The sequence below is a fragment of the Nelusetta ayraudi genome, unplaced genomic scaffold (assembly GCF_046127955.1).
Source record: "Nelusetta ayraudi isolate G7.1 ecotype Tasmania unplaced genomic scaffold, CSIRO-AGI_Nayr_v1 ptg000003l, whole genome shotgun sequence".
Taxonomy (NCBI): domain Eukaryota; kingdom Metazoa; phylum Chordata; class Actinopteri; order Tetraodontiformes; family Monacanthidae; genus Nelusetta; species Nelusetta ayraudi.
Window position 1 is genome coordinate 793,681 of NW_027466053.1, and position 24,087 is coordinate 817,767.

Consider the following 24,087-nt stretch of genomic DNA (forward strand, 5'->3'; position numbering starts at 1 on the left):
CAGAAAACGCCTCTCACCACACATCCAGGCAAGCACAAGAATTCACTCCAGTTATTGTTGTCTAATTCAGCCACACTTTTTGAAATAAGAAAAGAATATATTATGTTGAGGGACAATTATTTCACAATAATACTGGAGATCATTTTAATTATGTGTCTGCACAATAAATTCATAGTTCAACAGAATGTGTATTATTTTTAGTGTTTATGAAATTAATTACTACTTTTGGGAAAATTGCACATGAACTTTGCAAGTGACATTTTGTTTTAATTGTAGCATTGTTTTTCAGCATGCAGTGAAATTAAACATTTAAGACGACTCAAAGTGAATCACAGTTACAGAACAACTGCTGACTCAAAGAATTCAGTGACTTTAAACCAGCTATTTTGTTTGATACCAAATAACATAGAAGAGACAGACAGATTTACAATTAGTGGTACATGACTTCAATAAATTTTCAACTGTGATGGCAAAGGAAGGAACTTCAAATGAAAAGTACAACAGTAACTGTTATGTTGAGCTGACTCAGGTATTTCTTGTTTCTGCAGTGAGTCCTTGAAGGCGGAATAAATAATCGTCCACATGGGGACCAGTCAGGATCTGTTTTTACTCTCACTAGTGTGGCTTACATAAAGCCAGGCGATATTCAGTGTTCCCCTCTGCTGGCCCCTGAAGTAATAACCATTCATTTCCCATCCTAGGTTGTGTTAATTAGAAAAGCTACAGGTTTAATTGCTGTTAAATATAATGATGTTAGATCTCATGCTGTCGCGTTCGGCTCCACCGACCGGCGGCTCGTCGCCGAAGACGTGCTGGATTTAATCAGAAGGAGAGGAAGGACTCGTCTCTAATTATTTGCTCCATCTCATCATTTCATCTCAATGCAGGAGCACCGCACATGTCTCGCAGCCTCACATCACTGTACGTTACCGCCGATGACTTTTACTTTTACCTTTTCTTTGGTGCCTGCAATTCTTATACGCCGCTTCAAAATGAATGATATCGTTTTGTTAAACGATATCATTCATTTCTTCTTCCGGCTGTGATGCTCATCCAACCTCATTCAGTGTTTCAAAGGTATCAAAAACGGTGTCCTGCAGAGTCCTGCATTGTAATTTAGCCTTTGCCGCTGCTAAGTGCACAACCTGATCTCATCTGCTGTGTTCAGTGGCTGATCAGAGTTCCTGCTGTCATGGAAGAGTACCTGGCGTCTCTTCCCGCAAGATTGATCTGCTGCTCCTAGTGCAAAAACACTTGGCTGGAGTGATGTCAGCGTTCACAGCAGGGTGCCGTCAGGCAGCTGTCAGCCCTCACTGGCTAAAAAAAAACCACACACAGGATAAATATTAGTAGTAACCATATTGCTTGCTCCAAATTTGCTGTCTGTTGATAGGAGTATTATGGTCAGAGATTAATTCATTCGTTTATATTTTTTACAATCTCTGCATTGTTTGCAAATTTGTGTTTTCCCGCGAAAATGGTAAATGCTGCTGGTAACTGCTTAATTATCTATTTTACTCATTAAGTTTGCAAATTACATTTTATTATTAACCTCAGTTAGCTTTGCCATTTTAATTGAAAGTAACAAATGCAGAAAAAAACGAGTCGATGCCCAATTTGTTTCGTTTAATTTTTTTTTAAAGGAAGCGTTGCGTCGACCGTCGACTGGCCTGCGGACGCCTGCCAACCGCTCGTCTGCATTATGTGCTTTTCTGGGAGCCACTAACCTAAAGTTGTTTTCTTTGGGAAGATTTACAGAAGGTGGACAGATTTCCAACCATCCCGGGCGCTGCTCGGTAATCGCAGATGAAGGGCTTCTTTCATGCCATTGTTGGATGAGGTTCTGCTGGAAGCACACTTGCCTTGTAGTGCGGAAGGGAAGAAAATCTGATTAAACAATTAGTGTCAATTAGCCCCGACCAAATCATTCCACAAACAATTGGTCTCTAGTGCCCAGCTTAATTACAGGCGACTTTCAGCTCCTTATCATGAGCCCTGTCACCCGTGATTCATGTCCAACTCATGCCTGTCCCTCAAGCACCATCAATTATCCACCAGTAAACAAATCCAACGGGCAAAAGGGAGAAAAAACTGCTCCTGCTCCCAGGCATGATTAGCATACCTCTATATGTGCTTGTCGGCTGCAGCCAGAGTGATCAAATCAAGGTGGTGCGATGAGATGAACCGAGTGCAGATGGAGATGCTCGGGAAGAAAACCTCCATGGGGATTTTTTTCACTGGGATTTTATTTTTATTTTATTTTATTTTATTATTTTTTTTAAATCACACTGTTTGCTGATGATCCTGCATGACTCCTCACTCCGCCGCGGCCCTAATTGAATACTGGCAGGGGAAGCTAAGCAGCGTATCATGCTCCGTTTATATTATCCCCCCCTCGCGCCACATAATTGATTCAGTTGAAGCCTCTGGAGCCGCGTGATGTTTGGCTCACGGCGGCGACAGGAGGGATTTCTGAAGTTTGATTGTGCGAGACACAAAGGCACGTGAGGCACTTCTGGAACAGTGAGGTCAGAGCTCCTGGGTACCCCCCTCCCCTCCGCACACCACCCGCCACCAACACACAAAGATGTGTGCAGCAAACATACAAAAAAAAAAAAAAAAAAAATAGGTGTGAAGGGGGAGCGACAGCAGGCGCGATGACATGTTAAATTACCCCGGTGATGTATAGCTTAATGAACCCCTCGTGTTGATCACGCGCCACGTTAATCAACAGCCACGAACAGATTCCCTTATTTTCTCAATGCTGCCCTGATAAACTGCAATTTCATTTAACCTTGGACAGCAACTTTAATAGCTTCCACAGGACAACTGTCAATACTTCCCCGGGTATATAGTGATTAAATTGCGAGGCGAGAAGCGTGTCCCCTGCTTCCTCCTCGTGCTCATCCTCTCCTCCAACCCCCCCTCAATCCCACCAACACGTTGCCTCAAATCACAATTTGTACTTTTACACCTGCACACAAGCCGGCGCTCGGGCGGCAAAGTTCAAACGTGCGTGCAGCAGCCGCGGCGGCCTGCCGCTGCCGTGTTGTTTGTGCTTCGCAGGTTATCTCCACAAAAGTCAAATGAGATGCAGCGTCACTGCTTGTGTTGTTCCGTCAATAACGCACAGAAGTGAGAAAAGTCTGCTTCTTTTGTCAGCTTCCCTCTGGAACTATCATACCGTTCAGTTATTTGTGATGTCACAAAGGGCTGTGATCACACCCTCATCAAGGCATTTGCTTTGATTTGTGAGAATTTTGCTTTTCCTTTGTCTCCTTCCACATGTGGAAGCTACAACAAACCTTCAGTTATGTTGTTTTTTGTCAACAACTGTAGTTTTTTTTTTCTCATTATTAATGATGTGATGGCTGCTCCACCGTCCTACATGATGAGAAATAATTATTATTAAACGGTGTCAAATTAAAATAGCTGAGTGCTGCCAATAACGACATGGCCTCGAGGCTTGCCAAGAAATTGAGACGTTTAGATCAGGTGATGAATCTATTCTGCGGAAGTATTTTCTAAAGCTGCAGGCGAGCTGTGATTTCCAGCTTCTCTTGGCCCCAGTGGTGAATTTCCTTGTTGTTGTCTGTCGCGCGGGATAAAAACACGGCGGTGACAGGCGGTGACCTGAGCCCTGTCATAATGATTTTCTCTGATATCTCCCACCCTTGTCAATTTAGCATAAATTATCAGCAGTCAAAGACCTGCTGGCTGATTAAAACCAATTGTCTGGCTAGCGAAGGACAAGGCAACCTCTTTATTATATGATAAACTAAGTTAATGGAAGACGACAATCTGCCCCTCTGGGAAATCGCACCGACTCTTAATTAAAGCATTGTGTTTTCTCCACCGGGTCTTTTCTTCCGGGCTGCACTTGAAACTTTAAGGTGACAGTAAAACTGATGCAGCGCACAAACTGCAGCAAAATAAAGAAATAAATTAAATCCAAAATTCTCCTTCCCGCGTTAATATTTGACAAGACAGGAACTTAAATAAAAGGATTGTGAATGCCTTTGCAGCTTGGCAAATGTAATCAACACCAGCCACTGGCTCTCGACAGATACCACTCGCGCGTCTTTGAACAGATTTGTTTATCAATAACACGTGCTTGACACTCGGTAATTACACTTGATCTCAAACACATTATCACCTTTAGGGAACATGTTTCATTATCACATCAGAGACGGTGGAAAAGATTCTGAGACGTGCTGCATGTTCCCCACGCACGCACGCACACACACACACACACACACACACACACACACACACACACACACATACAAAATAAATAAAGAACAGACTGGTGGGAGAATCAGCAGTGAGTCCAGCTCTCCGTGCAGGACATAATGCAGGTTTGCTTTGGTGTCATGCTCCTCAAATGGCATAACAGCAAAGCAAACATTTCTCCGCTCCCCTCGTTTGCTTCCTCCACCCACACTTGAGAGGTGACAGGCCTACAACCCCGACTTCCATTATTATCCAACACAGCAAGAATGCCTCCAGGAGGATAATTACTGAAACTTGAAGAGCCGGGGCTAATCCTAAGCACTTCACTTTGTATGACTGCCTCGCCCGCCTGTCTCTTGGGCTGCCGCTCACGCTGACAAAGTGCAACGCTGGCCTCGCTGAAAGTCAATAAGAAGACCTCGTGGCCCGCAGATGAAGCAGTCAAAGCAAATGGCATCAAAGTACACTGTTGTCTCTGTTTATCATAAACAGGACACCGCATAAGGAAGGGGGAGGGGGGGACTGAGATCCATCAGCTCAGAGAGGAAACAACAGACCGGGAGCTAAAATGTAATACAAATGCTTGGATTATTTTTTCTTCACTGCTTTAGCCTCCATGAATAAACAGACTTTTGGACAGAGACAAGGAAACCCTCCAGAAAGACTGTTGCAGCCGACGGCTGGCTCAGAAATCCAGAGTTGTGTCCTCAACAGTTTGACTGACACGCGCTGCGACGGACCATTATCACCCTTGTCTCCACATATTTTGGGCGACGACATCCGTCACATGACACCTGCTGCAATTCCAGGGATGTTGGAAATTTACCGTTCAATTACCCTAATACACTGAGACAAATTATGCCCATCCAAAACACCATTTAGATGGTTGAAATGCAAAACCTGACGACGCGGCAGCTGGGAAACAAAAGGCGTCGCTGCTGCAGTTGTTCTGTATAATTTAAAGAAAAACATTTTAAATGAAGGCACGTTAACTGAGATTTTACTCCACGCCATAAATATGGCGAAGATCCAACAAACACTGTTTTTTTGTTTTGTTTTTAGCTCCCGACGGGTACAAAAAGTTGCCTGGCAGCTCTTTCCATTCATCCCAGGAGGAACCAGAGGCTCCCGTGCAGCCGGACAAAAGCCGGAACAGCTGGCTGATCGATACCCCGACAAAGGCTCAGAGGTTAGAGCAGTCAAAAGATTGTTAACTAGCCATTTTATTTGCCAGACATTTATATCATTGTTTATGGTTCAGCGCACCCCTTCAGCGCTGGCCATGGCGCACACCTGGGCTTGAAGCACTTTCAGGGGCCTTTTCAGCCACTTTTCATGACCCCATGGGCGAGTGGGAGAACAACATGTGCGGCAAACAAACACATAAACACAAGATACAGATAGATAGATAGATAGATAGATAGATAGATAGATAGATAGATTGATAGATAGATAGATAGATAGATAGATAATGTAACCATGTCCTGTATCACTTTCAGCTGCCCCCACCCATCACCTCCCCTCATGCATAATGAAAATATCTGACGATACGAACCCTTCAGCAAAAAGCATTTGTGCAGGTGTGAGTGTCCACCAGCATCCTGCACATCATGCATTTGCAAATTCCTGCATATGCATGCGTGTTTATGTTTGTGTGAACACGTCGAACGTTACCAGAGCGCCCGCCAGCCGGTGCCACATGGCCTCGGCGCCGCCGCCGCCACTTTCACCGGCGTGCTGCGAGCGTCCCCGCGGGGCTGGCAGGAGAGGGGAGACCCTCTCTGCGGCTCACCCAGGCGAAGAGGGGCTTCCTGCGCGTCTTTTGTCACACCATTTGGGCCCTTGTGCCTGTGACTGCCTCGCTCCGGACCCACTTGGCAGCTCGCGGTGCAGACGGACATCTGCTCTTTGCAGCCTCCTGGTGAAGAGAGAAAAACAACATGCAACAGAGCCGGCGCACTTCTCCCTCTGCCACGCATTTGCACAGTGACACAGTGTCAGTTTGACTCAGCACAGCAAAGGCTACTGGATGAAACTGTACAGTAATGACCCCACAAGTATTGTTGTGTGTATTGTGTATAGTACAGTGTTAAATTTACTTGTGTTTTAATTTTTAATACATGAGCAATCGATATAAGTTAATATTGTGTGTATTAAGACTGATTGATATATTGAGCAGCAAGAGCAAAAACTATACAAGTGAATAAATGCAGCACATCTGATTGCAGACAAAAACGAACTCCCCCAGATAATAAAATAAATCTCTGCGAGATAGAAAGGCCTGCATATGATCTCACTGCTTAGTGAAGCTCAGCATTAAAGTGTATTCTGCATGTCCGCCTTGACTCCTTCCCCCCACTGGCCCTCCAAGAGCAGTGATTCTGCAGCACGCAATATTGAACACACTTTGTTCGTGCTCAGCGGCCCAGAATAACTCGGTCATTATAGCGGCGAAAGGGACAGGTTTTGAGTTTGATTTCATGATGGTAATATAGCCCATGTGCGCAGGAGGAGAAAGCCTTCAATGGGGACATCTGTTCGACGCGGCTTACAGTTACAGCGGCGCGCCAAGGACAACCTGTGCATGCCATGTGAACTGGGACCAGCTGAGCGCAACAGGCAACGAAACTGTTTTGTTTTTTTTCTTCAATCTTTTATATTTAGTACCTAAAAAAAAAAAAAATCGACAAATTCAGGTGAACGTGAATTAGACACTTCCCGCAGCTCCAGCAGCAGCAGCAGCAGCAGCAGCAGCAAGACGTTTCCCCGTGCGGGAGTTATCACACTGACCTCTGACATCAGTCTTGCTGCTATGATCACTTGGTAATTTGTCACCAGAGGCCGACGCGTCCCCCCCTGCAGCTGGAGCCCATGTCTGGCTCCTCGAATGCGTAAAATCCCCATTGCGCTCCGTATTATGACTGGCCATCCCCCTGTAGGAGGGCAGAGGCAGCGCAGGTGTTGTGTCGTTTAATGCAGAAATATGAAAATGTTTGCGTTTTGCGCGATATAGCCGTGACAAGTCGGGGGATGCATGTGTGGGAAGCGGCGATGGTGGGGAGCGTCTCCCAGCGGGATCGCCGGTGTTTGGCAGTGTGCAAGGTCTCACCGGCAGCAGGGGATGTCGTGCTGGAGTCTGCAGAGAGCAAACGGCGAGGGTCAATCGATGCTCCGCGGATCGGAAGGAGAACGGTACGTGGGTTTTCATCCGCTTGTTTGGACTCTGATGCGTTTTTATCCGTTAGGCGGACGGCCACAAGCTGCATAGACAACGACACTGCAACCTTTCTGGGGCTTTTCTTTTTAATTGAATAAAAAAGGTGCAGCAGGGGAGCGATCGACACAAGTTATTGCATTTCTTGATCTTGTTGCCTTTGCCAATAAATAACAGCATGTGTCTTATTATTTTTTGCGATCATCTAAAATCTGCCCCTTTCTTATGTTTTCATTTAATTTGACCTTAAATAGACAAACTGACATTGCAAGTGCCAGATTGCATGCGTAAAAATACGGAACTAAAAATAAAATCCACACAGTGATAAATTGTCTTTTAAAGAATTGAACTGCGTTTCTTAAAAAAATAATGCAAGTATAAGTTAATATAAAAAAACAAATCACACGCATGCTGTTACAAAAATATATCAGGTTAAATACACGCAATAAAATGTTGCTGTGCGCGTTGCAGTTCACTGTTGTGAATTTTTCGCCCTCCTACTCTTTCGTTTTTATTTAAAACACACCGAGGTAAAGCAGAGTGAATTAATACTAAAAAGCTGTTGTCCAATCCAAGAAACACAAGAATTAATCAGACGCTCCATCTATCATGCTGTGTAATAAAGGAAGCGACATGGGTTAGGCAGATGATGTGATGAATAATCCCTGGTTGTTTTAATTAACTTTTCCCTGTCCTGTAATGACCAAGCTGGTCAACAGAGCCGGTCAATAAGCATGTTAATATCAAACAAATAAAACGGTGGATGATTAAAAACCTCCCGCGTTATTAAATTTGAAATTCAAATGAAATTTATGCTTCCCGTGCACACGGCATGCTAATAGTGGCACCGGAGTCCCAGGGTTCAGCGCACGGTTTGCCTTCAACTTCTTATTATGTAACAGGATCTTTACCGTAGATTAAACAAAATGTCAGCGGCCAAAGTGATGAACCTATTCAACACAATCCCCTTATTTTATTTTCACTCTGACAAGCCAAGCAATCACTTACTTTCATAAATAATCTATATTAATCTGCGGCAGCAGCGGTCTCCTTACATCCCATTTTTAAAAGAAATCCACTTTTTTTTCATTTACTTTTTTCATTTAGCGGCTTAAAATATCACACAGTCAACTATCGACCCCATATACGTTGTTATTCTAAAAGCAGAACAAAATGACCAATCCGCCTGCGCCGGAATGCACCATCCACTCGTTTTTATAATCAAAACTATTAAGATAATTGAACACAATTACAGTAATGTGAAAGTTTTTTTTTTTAGGGCGATGCGTTATGAGCCCACATTCAGAACAAAGCTGCCTTTTGTATCGCATGAAATAGTTTGTGTATATTAACTCTCAAGAAGTTCGGAAAAACACGAAATCCCGCAGGGGAGGGAGCTGTGCCAGAGCCAGAGCACAGGCCGAGGATGGGGAAGAGCATAACACAAGATGAGACTTTAATGAAAAAAAAACAAAAAAAAAAACAACCCAGAGAATATTAGCATTTGACTATTTATAAATATAGAAAATAAATTAAGGGAGAAAAAGTGCCCAGATTGATTGTTACTGGAACATTGTACACAAAACGAAAATCTCATCTTATTAAACTTTTCAATAATGAACTTGGAGGAGTACAGGTATATAATTGATTTAAAAATAACAAAACTAAAAAAATATAAGTTATTTAAGCAATTTCTCAATTTATGTCAAGTGTTCTGGTCAGTTTGCTGCTATTCATTTCTTTATTTCGTCCCATTTGCAATGTAAAAACGAGTGGCCACCACCACCAACATCATCACCATCATTCCCTCTCACTCCAAACTTATAGAGGGTGCTGTTCTGTAATTTAAAAAAAAAAAAATCAATAAGTGGCCCCCTAATTCCTCCTTCCTAATTCACTCTCATTTAACTTTACCTTCCTTCCGCTGTCTTTTATTATGGAGGGGGCGGGCGGCGGAGGTGGAGGTGGGCGGGGAGCCGTGCGAGGCGCTCCGCTGATGACCTCACGCTAAGTGCGCGGCCGTGCGGCCGGACGGAGCCGCTGATTGGTCGCCCGTGTCACAGCGGCACTTCAAAGCCAGAGAGGAGCCTACAATTGTGGAAAGAATGGGCGGAACACATCATTGTATTGCACACCTCTAAAAAAAAAAAAAAAAAAAAGAGAAAAAAAAAACCAACGCTGTGATTCATAAATATAAAAAGATTGTGAGAGGAGGGCAGTGTTTTTGTGTGATGGCAACTTCACTTCTAGGGGTGAGTCGAAAGGACTTTCTTGCTGCTGCTTTTAATTGGTTCTTGTCATTGTCCGTGGCAGAGCAGAGGGGGATTAAGCTTAGTGCAGTTGCAAAGTAGCGCCCGAAGACTGTGCGTCATTTTTTTCCCAGCAAGCGCTCGTATGAGAAAGCCGTAAAAAAGAAAAGTTTGTTCTGGTACTTTTTTTTTTTTTTTTTTTTTAAACCAAACATGCATGCTTTGCCTGGTGTCTTGCTTGGCGTGGATTTGTGAGGACTGTGTGTCGCGTTTTTAGTTGTCTTCTGTCTGTTCGTCCAGGTAGGCGATAAATACTAACAATATCCTGAAGATCAAAGGGTGTTTACTTCGAAAACATCTTGTTTGAGATTTTCGGTTTTTTAAAAAAAAACCTAAAAAGAAACAACTAATATCTTCTTAACTTATCTTTTCTCCGTGTAGTTAAAGCAATAATTGAGCGCATAACCTGTTCAACTTGTTGGGCTGAACAAGTCCCTCACGGCTCTCCTCTGTGTGCTCTCCTCAGGAGGAGCCGAGGTTAGGATCGACTCCTTTAGCCATGTTAGCGGCGACATGCAACAAAATCGGGAGCCCGAGCCCTTCGCCTTCGGCAATCACGGATAACTCCTCGTCCTTCGGGAAGGGCTTCCACCCGTGGAAGCGAGCCGCCGCCAGCAGCTGCAGCCTCGGATCCGGCCTGCCCGGCTTCGGGGTGTCCCGCAACGGAAGCGGCATCTCGGACACTTTCGGCAGCAACGGCTCCACCGGATCCAGCGCCTTCTCCCTCACCTCCGGCACCTCGTCGAGTCCGCACTTTGGGAACGACTACTCGGTTTTCCAGGCGTCGGTGTCGAACGGCTCACAGGAGTCCGGCCACCAGCCTGTGTTCATCTCCAAGGTGCACACCTCCGTGGACAGCTTGCAGGGTATTTATCCGAGGATGAGCGTCGCGCACCCCTACGAGTCCTGGTTCAAGTCGTCGCACCCCGGCATACCCACGGGGGAGGTGGGGACCACCGGCGCCTCGGCGTGGTGGGACGTCGGAGCGGGCTGGATTGACGTTCAGAACCCCAACGGAGCGGCACTACAGACGTCCATACACTCGGGCGGACTGCAGAGCTCCTTGCACTCTCCCCTGGGCGGATATAACTCTGACTACTCCACGTTGAGTCACTCCGCGTTCAGCACGAGTCCCTCTCCGCACCTGCTGACCACCGGCCAGCATCTGATGGACGGTTTCAAGCCGGTGCTCTCCTCTTATCCGGACACCAGCCCGTCTCCGCTGGCCGGAGCCGGTGGAACTATGCTCTCCGGGGCTCCGCCCGCGTCTTTGGCCGCGTCCCCGAGGTCGTCCGCCCGGCGCTACTCGGGCAGAGCCACCTGTGACTGTCCCAACTGCCAGGAGGCGGAGCGGCTGGGCCCGGCGGGCGCCAGCCTCCGGAGGAAGGGGCTCCACAGCTGCCACATCCCGGGCTGCGGGAAGGTCTACGGCAAGACGTCGCACCTGAAGGCGCATCTGCGGTGGCACACGGGCGAGAGGCCGTTCGTGTGCAACTGGCTCTTTTGCGGCAAGAGGTTCACGCGCTCCGACGAGCTCCAGCGGCACCTGCGCACGCACACCGGCGAGAAGAGGTTCGCCTGCCCTGTGTGCAACAAGCGCTTCATGCGCAGCGACCACCTGAGCAAGCACGTCAAAACTCACAGCGCCGGCGGCTCCACGGGCTCCGGGGGAAGCGGGGGGAAGAGGGGCAGTGACACCGACAGCGAGCACAGTGCGCCGGGGAGCCCGCCGTGCCATTCCCCTGACCTGTTGCACCCACCTGAGGCCACCCAGGGGGTCGCCATGAACGCTCTCTAGACGGGCTTTAATTTCCCCCTATTTTTTTTTGTAGTGCAGGTGAAGCGAACCAACCAAGTGCTGAGCTGGAAGACATGACACGAGAGTTGGACATACTTTGGGCGTATATGCGTTTCACCTTTTCACCATAGTCGCCAGCCGAGGAGAGAACGCGCCTCTACCGTCCCTTTGACTCTCACGCCGGTTAATCGTATCCATTCGTGAAGCTACACGGTGCGGAGAGCGATCAAGAATCCAGCCGCGGTGTAGAGCAAAGTGATGGTGGACACACAGGGCAGCCGGGGCAGGCAGAGACTCTGCAGCAGTGGATTAATTTTCTCTTGATGTTTTTGATTTTCTTTTTCTTTTTTAGGATCTGAGACGTTTCAGTGTTAGGGGGAAAAAATACGTAGACTCGGCCAGCAAAAGTTGTGCCACTGCTATCAGTGACGTTCAGATCCCAAACTGTGGCACTTTATTGTGGAGCAGCGGAAATGTTGTTTTTGCCTACTTTTTATTGTCTCTCGGACACAAGCAAAAACACTCTCGGAGAAGAGGTGGTGGTGTTTGATTCTGGAGGGGTTCGTGTAGGTTCATATCACATGTTGCGATCCAGCCCCACTGCCTACAGTGAGTCCGCCAGGTTTTTGTCAGTAGGCCAGTTATGGTGACTTATTCACCTCGCTGCAAATTGTCCTGTACATAGTGAGAAATGTAGGTTAGACTTCATTACAGCCCGATGTAAAGGTGAGTACTGTATTTGGAGGCGATTTTGTATAGGTATTTCTAGTTGTATATGGACTCTAGTAAATATTTGAGAAAAAAAACAAAATATACGGAAAATGTACTTTGTTTTTCTTTGATGATGATGATATGAAAATGTATTTGTGGGGAGTTCTATTTAACCACGAGTTTTTCTTGTATTTAGGGGTCTATCATTAGGCGCACTTTGAACTTATTTGTAAGGTTTTGGAATCATTACTGTTTACCCGCTCATTTAATTTAAGTAAGCATGTTGTAAAGTGGTTTTAATTTTACAATGACATTTTTTTTTCTTCGCCCTCTCCCCCCCCTCTCCGAGAATGGCTTTTTATGGGAGCCACTCAATAAAGTCAGATATGAATTCAGACGCATCTGATCGATCACTTGATGGTGTTTGATTGTTGAGTCGATGGAGTCTAAAAATCTCAAAAGCGTGAAATTATGTCATAAAAATGAATGGATTTGTGGGGAATATTTGTTTTTAGAGAGGAAATGGAATCGTACAAGTTGCCCGTCTGAAGCTGCTGCTTTTACACGTTTTTAGGCCATGAGGAGAAACTGGCCTGCAGTCGAGTCGAGGGCCTGACTCATCATTTGAATTAAATTAAGAACACAAAAAGAAACAGCAAAATAAAACAAAATTATGCCTGATGTAAACAGGAAGAAATGTATTCTAAAATGAAAAACATAGAATTCATGCGATTTTTTTCTTTTTTATGTATTTAAGGCCTTTTCTTAAGTTTTTCATTTGAGAAGAAAAAAAGTCCACCTCTCACGTCTGAAACGCCAACCTATCACTTAATTTGGTTACCAACAAACGTAATTGTAAAACATATATATATATTGCAGATCAATTCATGTTTGTTTTATATGTCATAATTAATACAAACGGAAATGTGATTATTATGTATTCTGTAAATGTAAACTTTTTATTTCCGTGAGTGCGCCGTCTTTAATTTCAATCAATTAAAAATGAAACAGAAATAACTATTCCAGTAATTGCGCAGTAGGTTTGGTGTTTTCAAGTGGGCTTTTAATCGAGGCCTCATTGTCGAGCTGGATTTATCAAAACAGGAATTCATAAAAAAATAACATTATTTCATTCTCTTTTAGTAAACAGAATTTTTTTCCCATTGTAAAAAAAAAAATAAAAAAAATATATCTATATATCTATATATATCTATCTACATATATATATATATATATATATATATATATATATATATATATATATATATGTATATATATATATATATATATATATATATATATATATATATATATACATATATATGTATATATATATATATATATATAGATAGATAGATAGATAGATAGATATGTGTATATACATATATATATATATATATATATATATATATATATATATATATATAGATAGATAGATATGTGTATATACATATATATATATATATATACACATGTATTCTATTGCAATTAAAGCAGAGTGGTACACAAATGTTTAATTTTCACACAAATTGGCTACATTTTATTTCGTTTCAATAACTACAACATGCACGGATCAAAGCAATTTCTCAATTTCTTCCTTTCTTTTTTTCTTAATTCTCTATCTTCAGCTTTAGAGCGGCAAAATGTCCCCACCTGACACAGGCAGAACAAAATTGACAATCCGTGAACTTTTAAAATTAAAAACTGCTGATTATTTCAACATATTAGCAGCTTTCGCTACTTATTTGGAATTATCATTGTTAGTATGTAACGGATATTTTTTTACGGTTTAAAATGTAAACTAAAGGCAAAAAAAAAAAATACTCTCAACTTCTGTCGGACAGCTTTGCGCAGATTCGTTGCCCCATCTAGTGCCCAAGGCAACGAACTGCAATTTATAAAGATCCAAAGAAGGAAAATTTGGAATTTAAAAAGCAAAGCATCTGTGAATCATTTCTTCCAATTTTAATTTTTGACAGTTTGAATTTTCCTATAACTCAAAGCAGCAGCTGGTGTTGCTCAAAGAAGGCTTGTATTTAATAATGTCAGGAATGTCTTCTGCAGCACATGCATTCCTGTCGCCTACCTCCTTCAAATATATTGACCTATAAGTAAATGAAATATTGTTTGCAGATTTTTTTTTTTCATTTAAACTGGTTTTCTTATAAAGTTCAGATGAGAGAAGCAAAACACTACACAAATACACTATTTCATCTTTTCAGACTGTAACTCTGCTTTTGCTTAATTTATAGGAGAGACCTGTTCAATAAAAATGCAACTTCGGTGCCATCAAAATATTATTAGTGATGCTTTCAGGAAACAGGAAAAATTGTGTTAAATGAGGGCTGCAGTTTCGAACCTTAGTCTGTTGCAGAATCACCTGGTCCTTTACAAAAAACTCCAGCTGAAAGTCCTGCCAAGCTCCTCATTGGAATCGCAGCGAGTTGAGAGGAAGGAAACATGGCGGGAAGGGGATCTGCCAAGAGTGGACAAAGAGCACAATAACAGTGGAGTGTGTTTGTAGCCAAACTTCTAGCAATTCACCGACGGAACACAACAGTCAATAAAATCATCCTGGAAGCAACAGCATTTTGTTTCGTAAGGCCATTTAAACTAAACTAAACCATTAACAGCAGTGTTTGAGTGGACCGTCATGAAAAAGTTTAGATTTTTCCTCCCTGTGAAGCAAACCCATGTTTCAAGACCTCTGAACAATTTAGGGCTAAAGCAGTGCACTGCCACTGTCATCAAACTAAGCCATCTGACGAGAAATTCAGTTTATGGGGTTAAGCCAGTCGTCAAAATAATCACACGTAATGCAGACACTCCTCCCCCACCTCCCAAAAAAGATTGCAGTTTTTTTTTTTCCACAGGTGGCAGGTAATGGCAGAGTGGAATCTGACTTCAGCAAATCAGTGTTGATAAAATAAACACATGCATGAGTCTACTACAACATCCTCCATAAAGAAGAACAAATATATAGTGAGGGTGTTTGTCCTTGATATTAGCAAGAGTGCTGAACATCTAACTAGAGCAAGACTAAAAATACAACAAATACAACGCTCTATTAAACCACACTAAATATTTTGAAAGTGACGCAGGGGCTACAACCGCATAGTTCCTGAAGCATGAAGAACCTGAACCAGCATTCTGCTGAAGGTGACACAAAGGCCCAGACCCTGACAACCCGGTTGAGTGAAGCCATGTTGCCTCTACACCACTTATACTGCTGACAGGCAGAAGGTGTGTAACATCAAATGTCACAGCAGGAAAACCCAGATAAAAACAGCTCAGGAACGCTAGACATTTGCAAAGCACAATTAGTATAAAAAGTGTGTGTGTGTGTGTGTGTGTGTGTGTGTGTGTGTGTGTGTGAGTGAGTGAGTGAGTGAGTGAGTGAGAGAGAGAGAGAGAGAGAGAGTGAGAGAGAGAGTGAGAGAGAGAGAGAGAGAGGGAGAGAGAGATTTAAGTCCGGCCAAACGATTGGTAGAGAAATAGCACCACCAAGTGGAGAAAAGGTTAGGTTCAGTTTATATGATAAATTGGTATTGGAAGGCTATGAGTCGCTTCTACCGAGAAAGGCATTCACCCCCTTGTTATTAAATGATTGATATTTTGTGACACAAAGCTGAAAAACTATTTCTGCCTTTTATTTTATTCGCCTAGCCAGAAACATTAACACTCACACATAACGTGTAATACTGCCCAACCTACTTAACTATTTAATTCTACCATTATTTCACATTAAACACACAAACAGAGAGTGATGTAATGAGCTTATGCTTTAAAACAAAATGTCACCTTTACTATTGAAAAGTTGTTTTCAGAAATGTCATTTCTCAGATAGCTAAGCGCTTCTAAGTTTAATGAAACGCCGGTGACTAAATATTGGGACAGTGTGCTAAATGTTAAGTAAAATGACAATCAGTGGGAAAAACAGACTTGTGTTTTAGAAGTGCATTATGCCAATTTCCAGATCCTTTTTCTCATCTGATACTGCAGTGTAGCAGATTCACATGATTAATTATAATACACTATGAATCTTCAATTTGATATCAGTGTCTTTAGCGACATCACAAAGGGCTGAATTGAGCTGACTTAGTGAAAAGTGGAGCAAGCAAAAGAAGCAGAGGACAAGTGTTTCTCATTTCTAGGGAGTTCACTGACAGGAAGGAACATATTATGGTAGAAAAATGTTCTCATATCTGCCTCTTTAATAAATCATAGAGCCACTTTTTTGTATCTTGAGAAATAAACTTGAATGAAGATCTAAAAACGAGTGCACGGGAAATGGCCTAATCTGAAATCAAGAAGAGTTTAGTCGCGTTTCAATAAGCATGTACAGTTACCTGCCTTAGTGCACCTGATAACATCGCCGTCAGTCAAGACATGCGCGATTGTGATACTTTTAGTTTTAATATTTAGTCATGCAATTATCATTCCAACACCAAAGAACTTCAGCTATACAACAAATAAAACAGGCTACCTTGCCAGGGGAAGTTGGTGACGAGGTGAATTCCCATGTCAGAGAACAAAGCAAGGCTAGAGCTCTGCCTTGCTACATAACCTACTCAAGAGTGCTTGGGTGCATTCCTTGATAACTGGCTGCCTTTGGATGCCATTGCCTGTGTTCAAGGACGCAAACAGGTCTGGTTGAACACTGCGGCCTAAGTCTAGGCCACCAAGATAACAATCTGTGACACAAACTGAACTACACTTTGGCATGACACCATTGTGCTTCGCGTTCCCCTGCTAATATACTGCAAAAAGTCCACTTATTACAGGTTCATCACTGCACTTGCGTAGCGTTTGCTGGTGGACAAAGATAACAAAGCTGGTGAGGTCTGCTTATATCTGCAGGTGCTCAGGACAGCAGTGATAGTGGCACACAGGCTATGCTGAAAGCTGGCACTCCAGCATTTCATAAAAATAATTAAATACACAATTTAAAAAAAAGTGGAGGAGTCAATACATGTTGTTGTGATATGGCTATATACGAGATCCAGTACAAAACACTACACATGTGACCACCTGCTTTAGTTGCCTAATCCCTCCCGCGCATTGCGAAACGCATCGGGAAATGTGTGTCTACTGACAACATATTCACGCTAAACTGAGTTCGGGAACAACTTTGCTTATCTCGGCATCAAACTACGAACCTCAGACTTGAGTGCCAGCACACTCGCGGCGGCGCCTCGTGGCCATAAACATGCTTATCGCCAAACTATTCTCAGCGCCGAAACTACAGGTGAGGCCACACGCTCAGTTTCAGGTGTTCCCCACGGCGGCGCGTAAACACCGCAGCGCATTGTGGGTACTGTAGTGCCTCGCGCCGAGCAACTCCTCCTCCCGGAGGTGGTTTCTGTCAGGTTTCAGACTTCCAGTCCCGAGATGCTTCGTGCGTGAAAGTAAACAGGGCTGTAACGTGAGTCGGTCGACCGCGAAGATCCGCCCAGAAGACGCAGAGTAAATGACAGTGGCTCGGCCTCTTTACCTGCCAACACGCTCAGGACTAAAAGAGATATCACATGCCGACGGTGAGCTCTCACTTGGTTCTCGTCTACCTTACTTGACTGTTTGTTCTATTTTGTGGATTTATTATTTATTTTTTTTTAAAAAAAGAAGTAAATTATCTCCAAAGAGGATGTGATGTGTTAATGTGTAACTACTGAGTGTACACACCTGTTCAGACTGTTGGCAGACTGTAGCTGTGATTACTACTGAAAGCTAGAGCTTTATTGTTGTAACTCTGTGTCTCTCTCAATCCTAATATAAATTAATCTTGTGACTTCTTTCATAATGCATTAGGATTTTTTTTGAAACCGCAAATCAGTTATGCAAGAGTGTGAATTGTGCTAATAATGAGGTTTTCTGTCATTTGGCTTTTGCATTATAGAGGATTTTAAAGTAAGATTTTGGCACAGAAATTTGATAAATCTAGCAGTGTACATGAGTACACTGTCCTCTAAACTGTGCTTTAATCATAGCAAGAGGCAATGAGAGAACTAACTACTGTGCCTTGGGCTTGACAAGACCAACCTGTTCTTGTGCACTGGTGTAAGAAACCACATTATGAATGACTGACTCACTGTGGCAACTCATGAATGGCTAGTTTCATTTTACACAAACAAGTGACAGAGTGAAGAGTTCAGGCTTTATTTCATATTTTGAAACAGTTTCTGTTCGCCAACAATAAGCTGGGCCTGCCCGGGGCTTTCACAGAGGGAAACACAAGTGGGAGTGAACGACAGCTTTACTTGTATGTCTTATACGTTGCAGGTGTTGGCTATTGTAATGTGCCACAGTTTTGAAGATACATGCCTGCCTTGGTTAAAAAAAGAAAAAAGTTGTAATCTCTTGTTTTGTAATATATAAGAAAAAAAATGTGTGACAATGAGTTACATTCCAGAAATAAACCAGGCGAGCGAGAATAAAGAAATAAGCTGTTGCTTTAAAATTGACTTAGAGGATTATCTTAATTACTGTTGCTGTTATTTATTTTTTCTTGGCTAATCAAGTCACTAAAATTCCACGTCAAGTAGACAACATTGAAATTTTATTAATAAACAGAACACTATTTACTAAATTTACAGACACAACCTATATATTTATTTTGGGTAAATGCTCAGGTGAATAGACATTTTGGTGACAGTTGTCTCTGGTAAAGCTGCCCTTGATTAAAAATAGCGCAAAGTCAAAAGATAATTGGTGAATAATTGTTTATTTATATTGTGTGGTACTTCTGTATACTTGTATTTTAAGTTTTACAAAAACATTACAGAAAAAGGATTATAGCAATGGCAGTAAATTGACTTAATCATAGCTTTTCTGACCACAGATCAAAAGATGGCAGCTGGAAGAGTGAAGTCCTTCCGTCGTGATGGGAGCCTCATGCGGAGTAAATCTGAAGGCACACTTATTGATCTGGACGACAGCATTTTTGTCAGTCACAACTTTAACGGTAAAACTCTGATTTGTAACAGTTTTAATATTCAACGGTTTTAAAATATGCCATTCTTAACGTATTGTCATACTAACTGTCATTTCAAAGGTGAATCATGGGCAGCACGGAACTCCCAATGGCCTGTCTTGAAACCAGAAATTGCACTTTCAACTCAATCAAAAAATCCTTTTTGGAATGAATTGTCTGGATCTAATCCTTTTTTAGACGAAATTGTACACGGCAGTACAGAAGACCATAATTCAAACACAAATCCAGGACATGGTGCTGAAAAGCACAAAGGGACAAATAACGATGAAGTCAGTAGTGCATCTTCTGATGAGGGACACGTGGAGAACTTCATGGAAAGGAAAAAGAAAGTGACTAACATGTCTGGGAAATGGAGAAGTGCTTCAGACATTCTGGATGGTCTGGAGAGAAAAGGGCCGAAACAGGTAGAAAGCTTCAGGCCACCTGGGCCAGTGCTGAACCCAGATTTTGAGTGGCTTAAGAATGACAGAGAGGCCTATAAGATGGCCTGGTTAAGCCACAGGCAACTAACACGTTCTTGTCTGGACTTAAACATGATAAGTCAGACTCCAGGATGGGCACAGACACAGGCCACCGACGCTCAGGTTATCTGCAGAATTGGCCACACTGGAGGCACAGTACGGTTGCCAGACTCAGAGATTTGCATCCACATCCCAGAGGGCCATATTTCCCCCGGAGAAGTCCAGGAAGTTACACTAAAAGCGATGATGAACCCGCCTCCTGGACTCAACAACAACTATGTCACAACCATGAGTCCACTCCTGGAGGTGGTCCTTAGCAACATCAACACAAAGGAGGGTATTTCTCTGGAGGTTAAGCTGTCTGGCGAAGTCAAGAGTGACGCATTTAGTCAGGCGATGACCACAATGGTTGGGCTAGTGTCCAACAAGCGAGACGGACCTTATCTCAAAGTGAACCACTGCAACATTCACAAGAACATAATGCACGTGAAGCTTCAGGACCTTAAAACGCATTTTTTTGTGATTGCAGTTGCAGAAGCATCTGTTATCCAGTCCCCTGCTATGTCAGTGTGGGATTACCTAAATCGCCAAGTCACACTGGCGGTCTATGGTCCCAGGTACATCCATCCTTCTTTTAAAGCTGTTTTAGTGGTTTGCAGTCATGAAGACGTTCCATCAAAACTTCCATTTTCAGTCATCTGCAAGGGAAACAAAAACTTGCCGCCACTCGTGCTGCAGCTCTGGGGAAAACACAACCTGAAACCCGACAAAGTGAAGGACCTACGCATCAAAATTAACCTCAGCGACTCCGTGTTCAAAATCAGCCCGGAGGACAAAGTAAAAGAGGTTAGACAAAGTCAGCTCAAAATAGGGACAATTTTACATTTGCCCATTGCTTTGTCTTGCCCCAGTAGCACAGAAATGGCTCCCTTTAAATTAGACTTGCAGGTGAAGGAATCAAATGCTGCGACTGTTGCACATTTTAAGGTAACATCCCCCTCCGCTGCGCCAATGAGGTCGGAGAAGAGAGCGGCAGCACACACAGACAAGCGAAATGACATTTTGAGAGCCTCACCTATCCCTGAGGAAAGTGTCCTAGATAACATAAAAGTCACAGACAAGCCCGTCAACTTGCAGTGGTACGGTGTGGCTCTGAAATCAGTCCTCCGCCAGCCACGCGTCGACTACCTACTGGAATATTTCAAGGGGGACACAGTGGCTCTTCTCTCCAGAGACACTGTTAAGTCAGTGGGCAACTCGAAAGTAAAGGAGTGGTACATCGGCTTCCTCCGAGGCAGGATCGGTTTGGTCCACTGTAGAAATGTCAAGCTCATCATCAAAGACCAAGTGATCGACTTCACTGGCATCCAGGTGACCACGGAGGTCCTCTTGGACAACATGACGCTGCCTTTTAACAAGCTCACGTATATGTTCTCCGCCATCCAGACACTGGTCACTGAACATGTAAACAGCTGGAGAGCACTCGCTGATGCTCTCGGATACAGAAACCTGTCACTGGAAAGTGTCACACGGGGGAACGCTGACACTGAGGCCGATAAGGTGGCCTGCGTACTTGAAAAGCTGAAGGAAGACTGTCACACTCAGAAGACCAGGAGGAAGTTTCTCCACGAGCTGATGGTGGTAAGTAGGCGGCTAATCACTCCCACTCTGTTTTGTAGTCGGCATGTCTCAACTCCTTGAGTGTGGAGATCATGAACTTAAATATTTTTACTGGACTTTAGGGCCTGTTGAGGATGGATTCTGTGAAACTCGTAGCCATGCTAATTCAGAACACGGTCATTCTATCCACTGCTGTGGAAATGGGAGTGCGATGGAGGGAGCTGGCGGAAAAAGTAGGAAAACTCTCAAGCGCCCACATAGCAGACTATGAAGCTCCACATCGAGGGAAAAATGGAGAAGTTGGACCTCAGGTCAGTTTACTTTTTATTAGTTGACCAGATGTTTTTCTGCTTTTTTAATATAAATGATGTATTTCCTTATCTGTTTCAGTCAATGTGGAAGCCCGCCTATGACTTCCTGTACTCGTGGAGTCTTCGTTATGGGGATAGTTACAGAGACATGATCCAGGAGCTCCACCTGGTTCTGGACAAAATGAAAAATCCTGCCACAAGACAATGGAGGCAGCTCACTGGTGCTCTCATCACTGTCAACTGTCTTGAATTATTTCGTTCTTCTTTCTTTCCAAACTCCTAAACTACAACCTGCAGCGACGGCAGCAGTGTCTATACACTTAAGGAAGAGAGGATCCGCCACACAACAGGGTTGAATGATGTTGTTGCTGTGTACGCTGATTACATCCTTCATTTAACACAAAGCATTTGAAATAACTTCACTGTGCTTCAATCTGGCGCTTGCACAGTTTCCATCTCACTTGAAGACCGTTTGGAAATCTTTGCGCTGTGAAGGGATGTCTGTTTACTCTAAACAAAAAGTGTGCAAGTCTATAATGTCCTTTTACTCTATTCATAAATGTGAGGGAGCCTCTCTGTAAAATTAATAGTTTTTATGACCAAGTTTTTTGGAGTATCATTAAGCCATACTGGATCTTAATTATTTAAACTGTTTTGGTGTATATATTCAGTGTATTTATTTTATTATTTTTCTATTTAACACAGTCACAGACACTCCTAGATACAGACGGATAGTGTGCCCAAACTTTAGTTTTTGTTTTTCTTAATGGTATAGAAAATGAATGAATAATTAGACCTACACCTAATTTGGAATCAAAACGTTTTTTTGAAGTTCGTACCACTTTTGCTTGTATCACTTTTTTTTGGGGGGGTTAACCTTTATCAAAGTTACAACACTAATGTGAACACTGCCACCAACTGGCAGCACTGATGTTTCAAAATGTTCGTACCAAAGTTTTTTTTATGGCGCTAAACAATCCATTAAATGCCACATTTATTCTAAACTGTTAATATTAATCTTTTTTACATATGAATTTTTTTTTTATATCTATATGAATATTTTTATAGCCAGGTGACAACCTTGTTTTAATTTATGTCACAGAAATGTTCCACGGGGATTGATATGAAAAGTGATGAATAAACATTCACTGCAAAGGAGAAATATGGAAATTATATTTCTAGTTTCACTGACTGCACGCAAAATCAAAAAAATTACACTTTATGAGCAAATCATGAAATAGCTTTTGTGTTTGGGTGTTTTTCTCTGATTTACTTTGACTGTTTGCTTTTCCCTGTTTGCTTTGGCTAGTTTCAGTCGAGAGCATTTGTGTGTACATTCTATCAAAGGGAGAGCGTGGCCTGCTCTACTGACCTCACCTTGGCTCTCTGAAAGCACCTCTAGCAACGTAAATTAATTAAGAGAGGTATAAGGCAACGGCATGAACTGAGTCAGTTGCCAAGGTGAAAGTGATTGTGATGTTACTTAAAAGAAGAAAAGAAAAAAAAAGGTTCATAAGACCTTTAGAATTAAGGAGATTAGTGCGAAGAAAAAGGACAAAAAATATTGAGAGTAGGGAGTGGCCAAATAAGATATCATATACACTCAATAGCACATGTAAGTCCAAAAGGTGTGTCCTCAAACTGTCGTATGAAGCTGAATAGAATCAAAAATATAACGATTAATTAAATGTCCTAAAACATGAGCAGTAATGCACAGATCAACAAAATTTAAGTAAGCATGAAAAGGACATGCAGTGCCACCCCGGCTCTGCAAGCTGCTCTACATCCAATCTCTCATTCACTAGCAAACACAAGGGACTTCATTGTTTTAGTGAGAACGAGGGGCAGCTCAGAGAGTCTGTGCAAACATTTAACTCATCATGGATAAATAGGTCACAGAGAGTAACAGAACTTAAACGGTAGTGATTAATTAACAGCCTTTAGGATTATACCTATGTATTAGTTATGATAGGATTAATAATGTTGGGTTATATTTGTCAGTGTATTAAAAGTGTGAAATTTAAACTTTATTGAAAGTAAAAAGCTGTTTTTAGAGCAATTTACAGCAACTGTGGTAGATTATAAGCTAAGAGGAATGTGTGTTTGTACAGAAGTTTGTTAGGAAACAGAACCATGGTTCTCAACTCAACAGGATGGGGAAATGTTACCACTGACAACACAACTATCATACAGCGAGTGAGTTTTCAGTAAACTATAGGAACATGTTCCCAAATGACGGTACTCTAAGTTCTGTTTACACCTTAATAAAACACTAACTTGTCTAAGAACATAATGTAGCTTACCTTCACTGATTAGCAATGTTATCTGGGCTAAAATTAAGCACCTCTACATAACTAACATTTAAAAAAACAAAACAAAAAACAAAACAATTGTAAAAGTCGATATCTGGGAGCAAACAGGTAAGTTAGTTGGTTAAAC

The 24,087-nt window shown here is 42.7% G+C and overlaps 2 protein-coding genes and 1 long non-coding RNA gene across 8 annotated transcripts; 2 read left to right on the top strand and 1 right to left on the bottom strand.

Moving 5' to 3' along the window:
• Nucleotides 1-1,100: 1,100 nt before the first annotated feature.
• LOC142888818 (uncharacterized) lies at nucleotides 1,101-14,928 on the bottom strand. Its single transcript, XR_012926743.1, has 5 exons — nucleotides 14,625-14,928; nucleotides 9,362-9,535; nucleotides 5,908-6,151; nucleotides 1,728-1,862; nucleotides 1,101-1,317 (listed from the first exon to the last, which is right to left on the bottom strand). It is a non-coding gene; the product is annotated as an uncharacterized LOC142888818 (long non-coding RNA).
• Nucleotides 7,058-13,288, top strand: sp8b (sp8 transcription factor b). Of its 6 annotated transcripts, none has more exons than XM_076027198.1 (2): nucleotides 7,058-7,425; nucleotides 10,223-13,288. In XM_076027198.1, exons 1-2 carry the CDS (start codon nucleotides 7,207-7,209, stop codon nucleotides 11,552-11,554), a joined length of 1,551 nt encoding a protein of 516 aa, XP_075883313.1. In that variant the 5' UTR covers nucleotides 7,058-7,206; the 3' UTR covers nucleotides 11,555-13,288. The 6 variants fall into 6 exon arrangements, with proteins under 6 accessions (XP_075883313.1, XP_075883321.1, XP_075883347.1 ...); XM_076027206.1 differs by lacking the exon at nucleotides 7,058-7,425 and adding an exon at nucleotides 9,517-9,699; XM_076027232.1 differs by lacking the exon at nucleotides 7,058-7,425 and adding an exon at nucleotides 9,531-9,699 and having other exon boundaries at nucleotides 10,138-13,126.
• Nucleotides 14,929-17,648: 2,720 nt separating the features above from the next.
• On the top strand, nucleotides 17,649-22,871 carry macc1 (MET transcriptional regulator MACC1). Its single transcript, XM_076027262.1, has 5 exons — nucleotides 17,649-17,802; nucleotides 19,104-19,226; nucleotides 19,317-21,358; nucleotides 21,460-21,648; nucleotides 21,728-22,871. Exons 1-5 carry the CDS (start codon nucleotides 17,736-17,738, stop codon nucleotides 21,929-21,931), a joined length of 2,625 nt encoding a protein of 874 aa, XP_075883377.1. The 5' UTR covers nucleotides 17,649-17,735; the 3' UTR covers nucleotides 21,932-22,871.
• The last annotated feature ends 1,216 nt before the right edge of the window (nucleotides 22,872-24,087 follow it).

Excerpts from the sequence above, each read along its gene's own strand:
- sp8b (XM_076027198.1), top strand. The coding sequence starts at position 7,207 with ATGCAGAAATATGAAAATGTTTGCGTTTTGCGCGATATAGCCGTGACA. Across the intron at positions 7,426-10,222 it reads CGCGGATCGGAAGGAGAACG|GAGGAGCCGAGGTTAGGATC; the intron begins GTACGTGGGTTT and ends TGCTCTCCTCAG.
- macc1 (XM_076027262.1), top strand. The coding sequence starts at position 17,736 with ATGACAGTGGCTCGGCCTCTTTACCTGCCAACACGCTCAGGACTAAAA. Across the intron at positions 17,803-19,103 it reads AGAGATATCACATGCCGACG|ATCAAAAGATGGCAGCTGGA; the intron begins GTGAGCTCTCAC and ends TTCTGACCACAG. Across the intron at positions 19,227-19,316 it reads TGTCAGTCACAACTTTAACG|GTGAATCATGGGCAGCACGG; the intron begins GTAAAACTCTGA and ends GTCATTTCAAAG.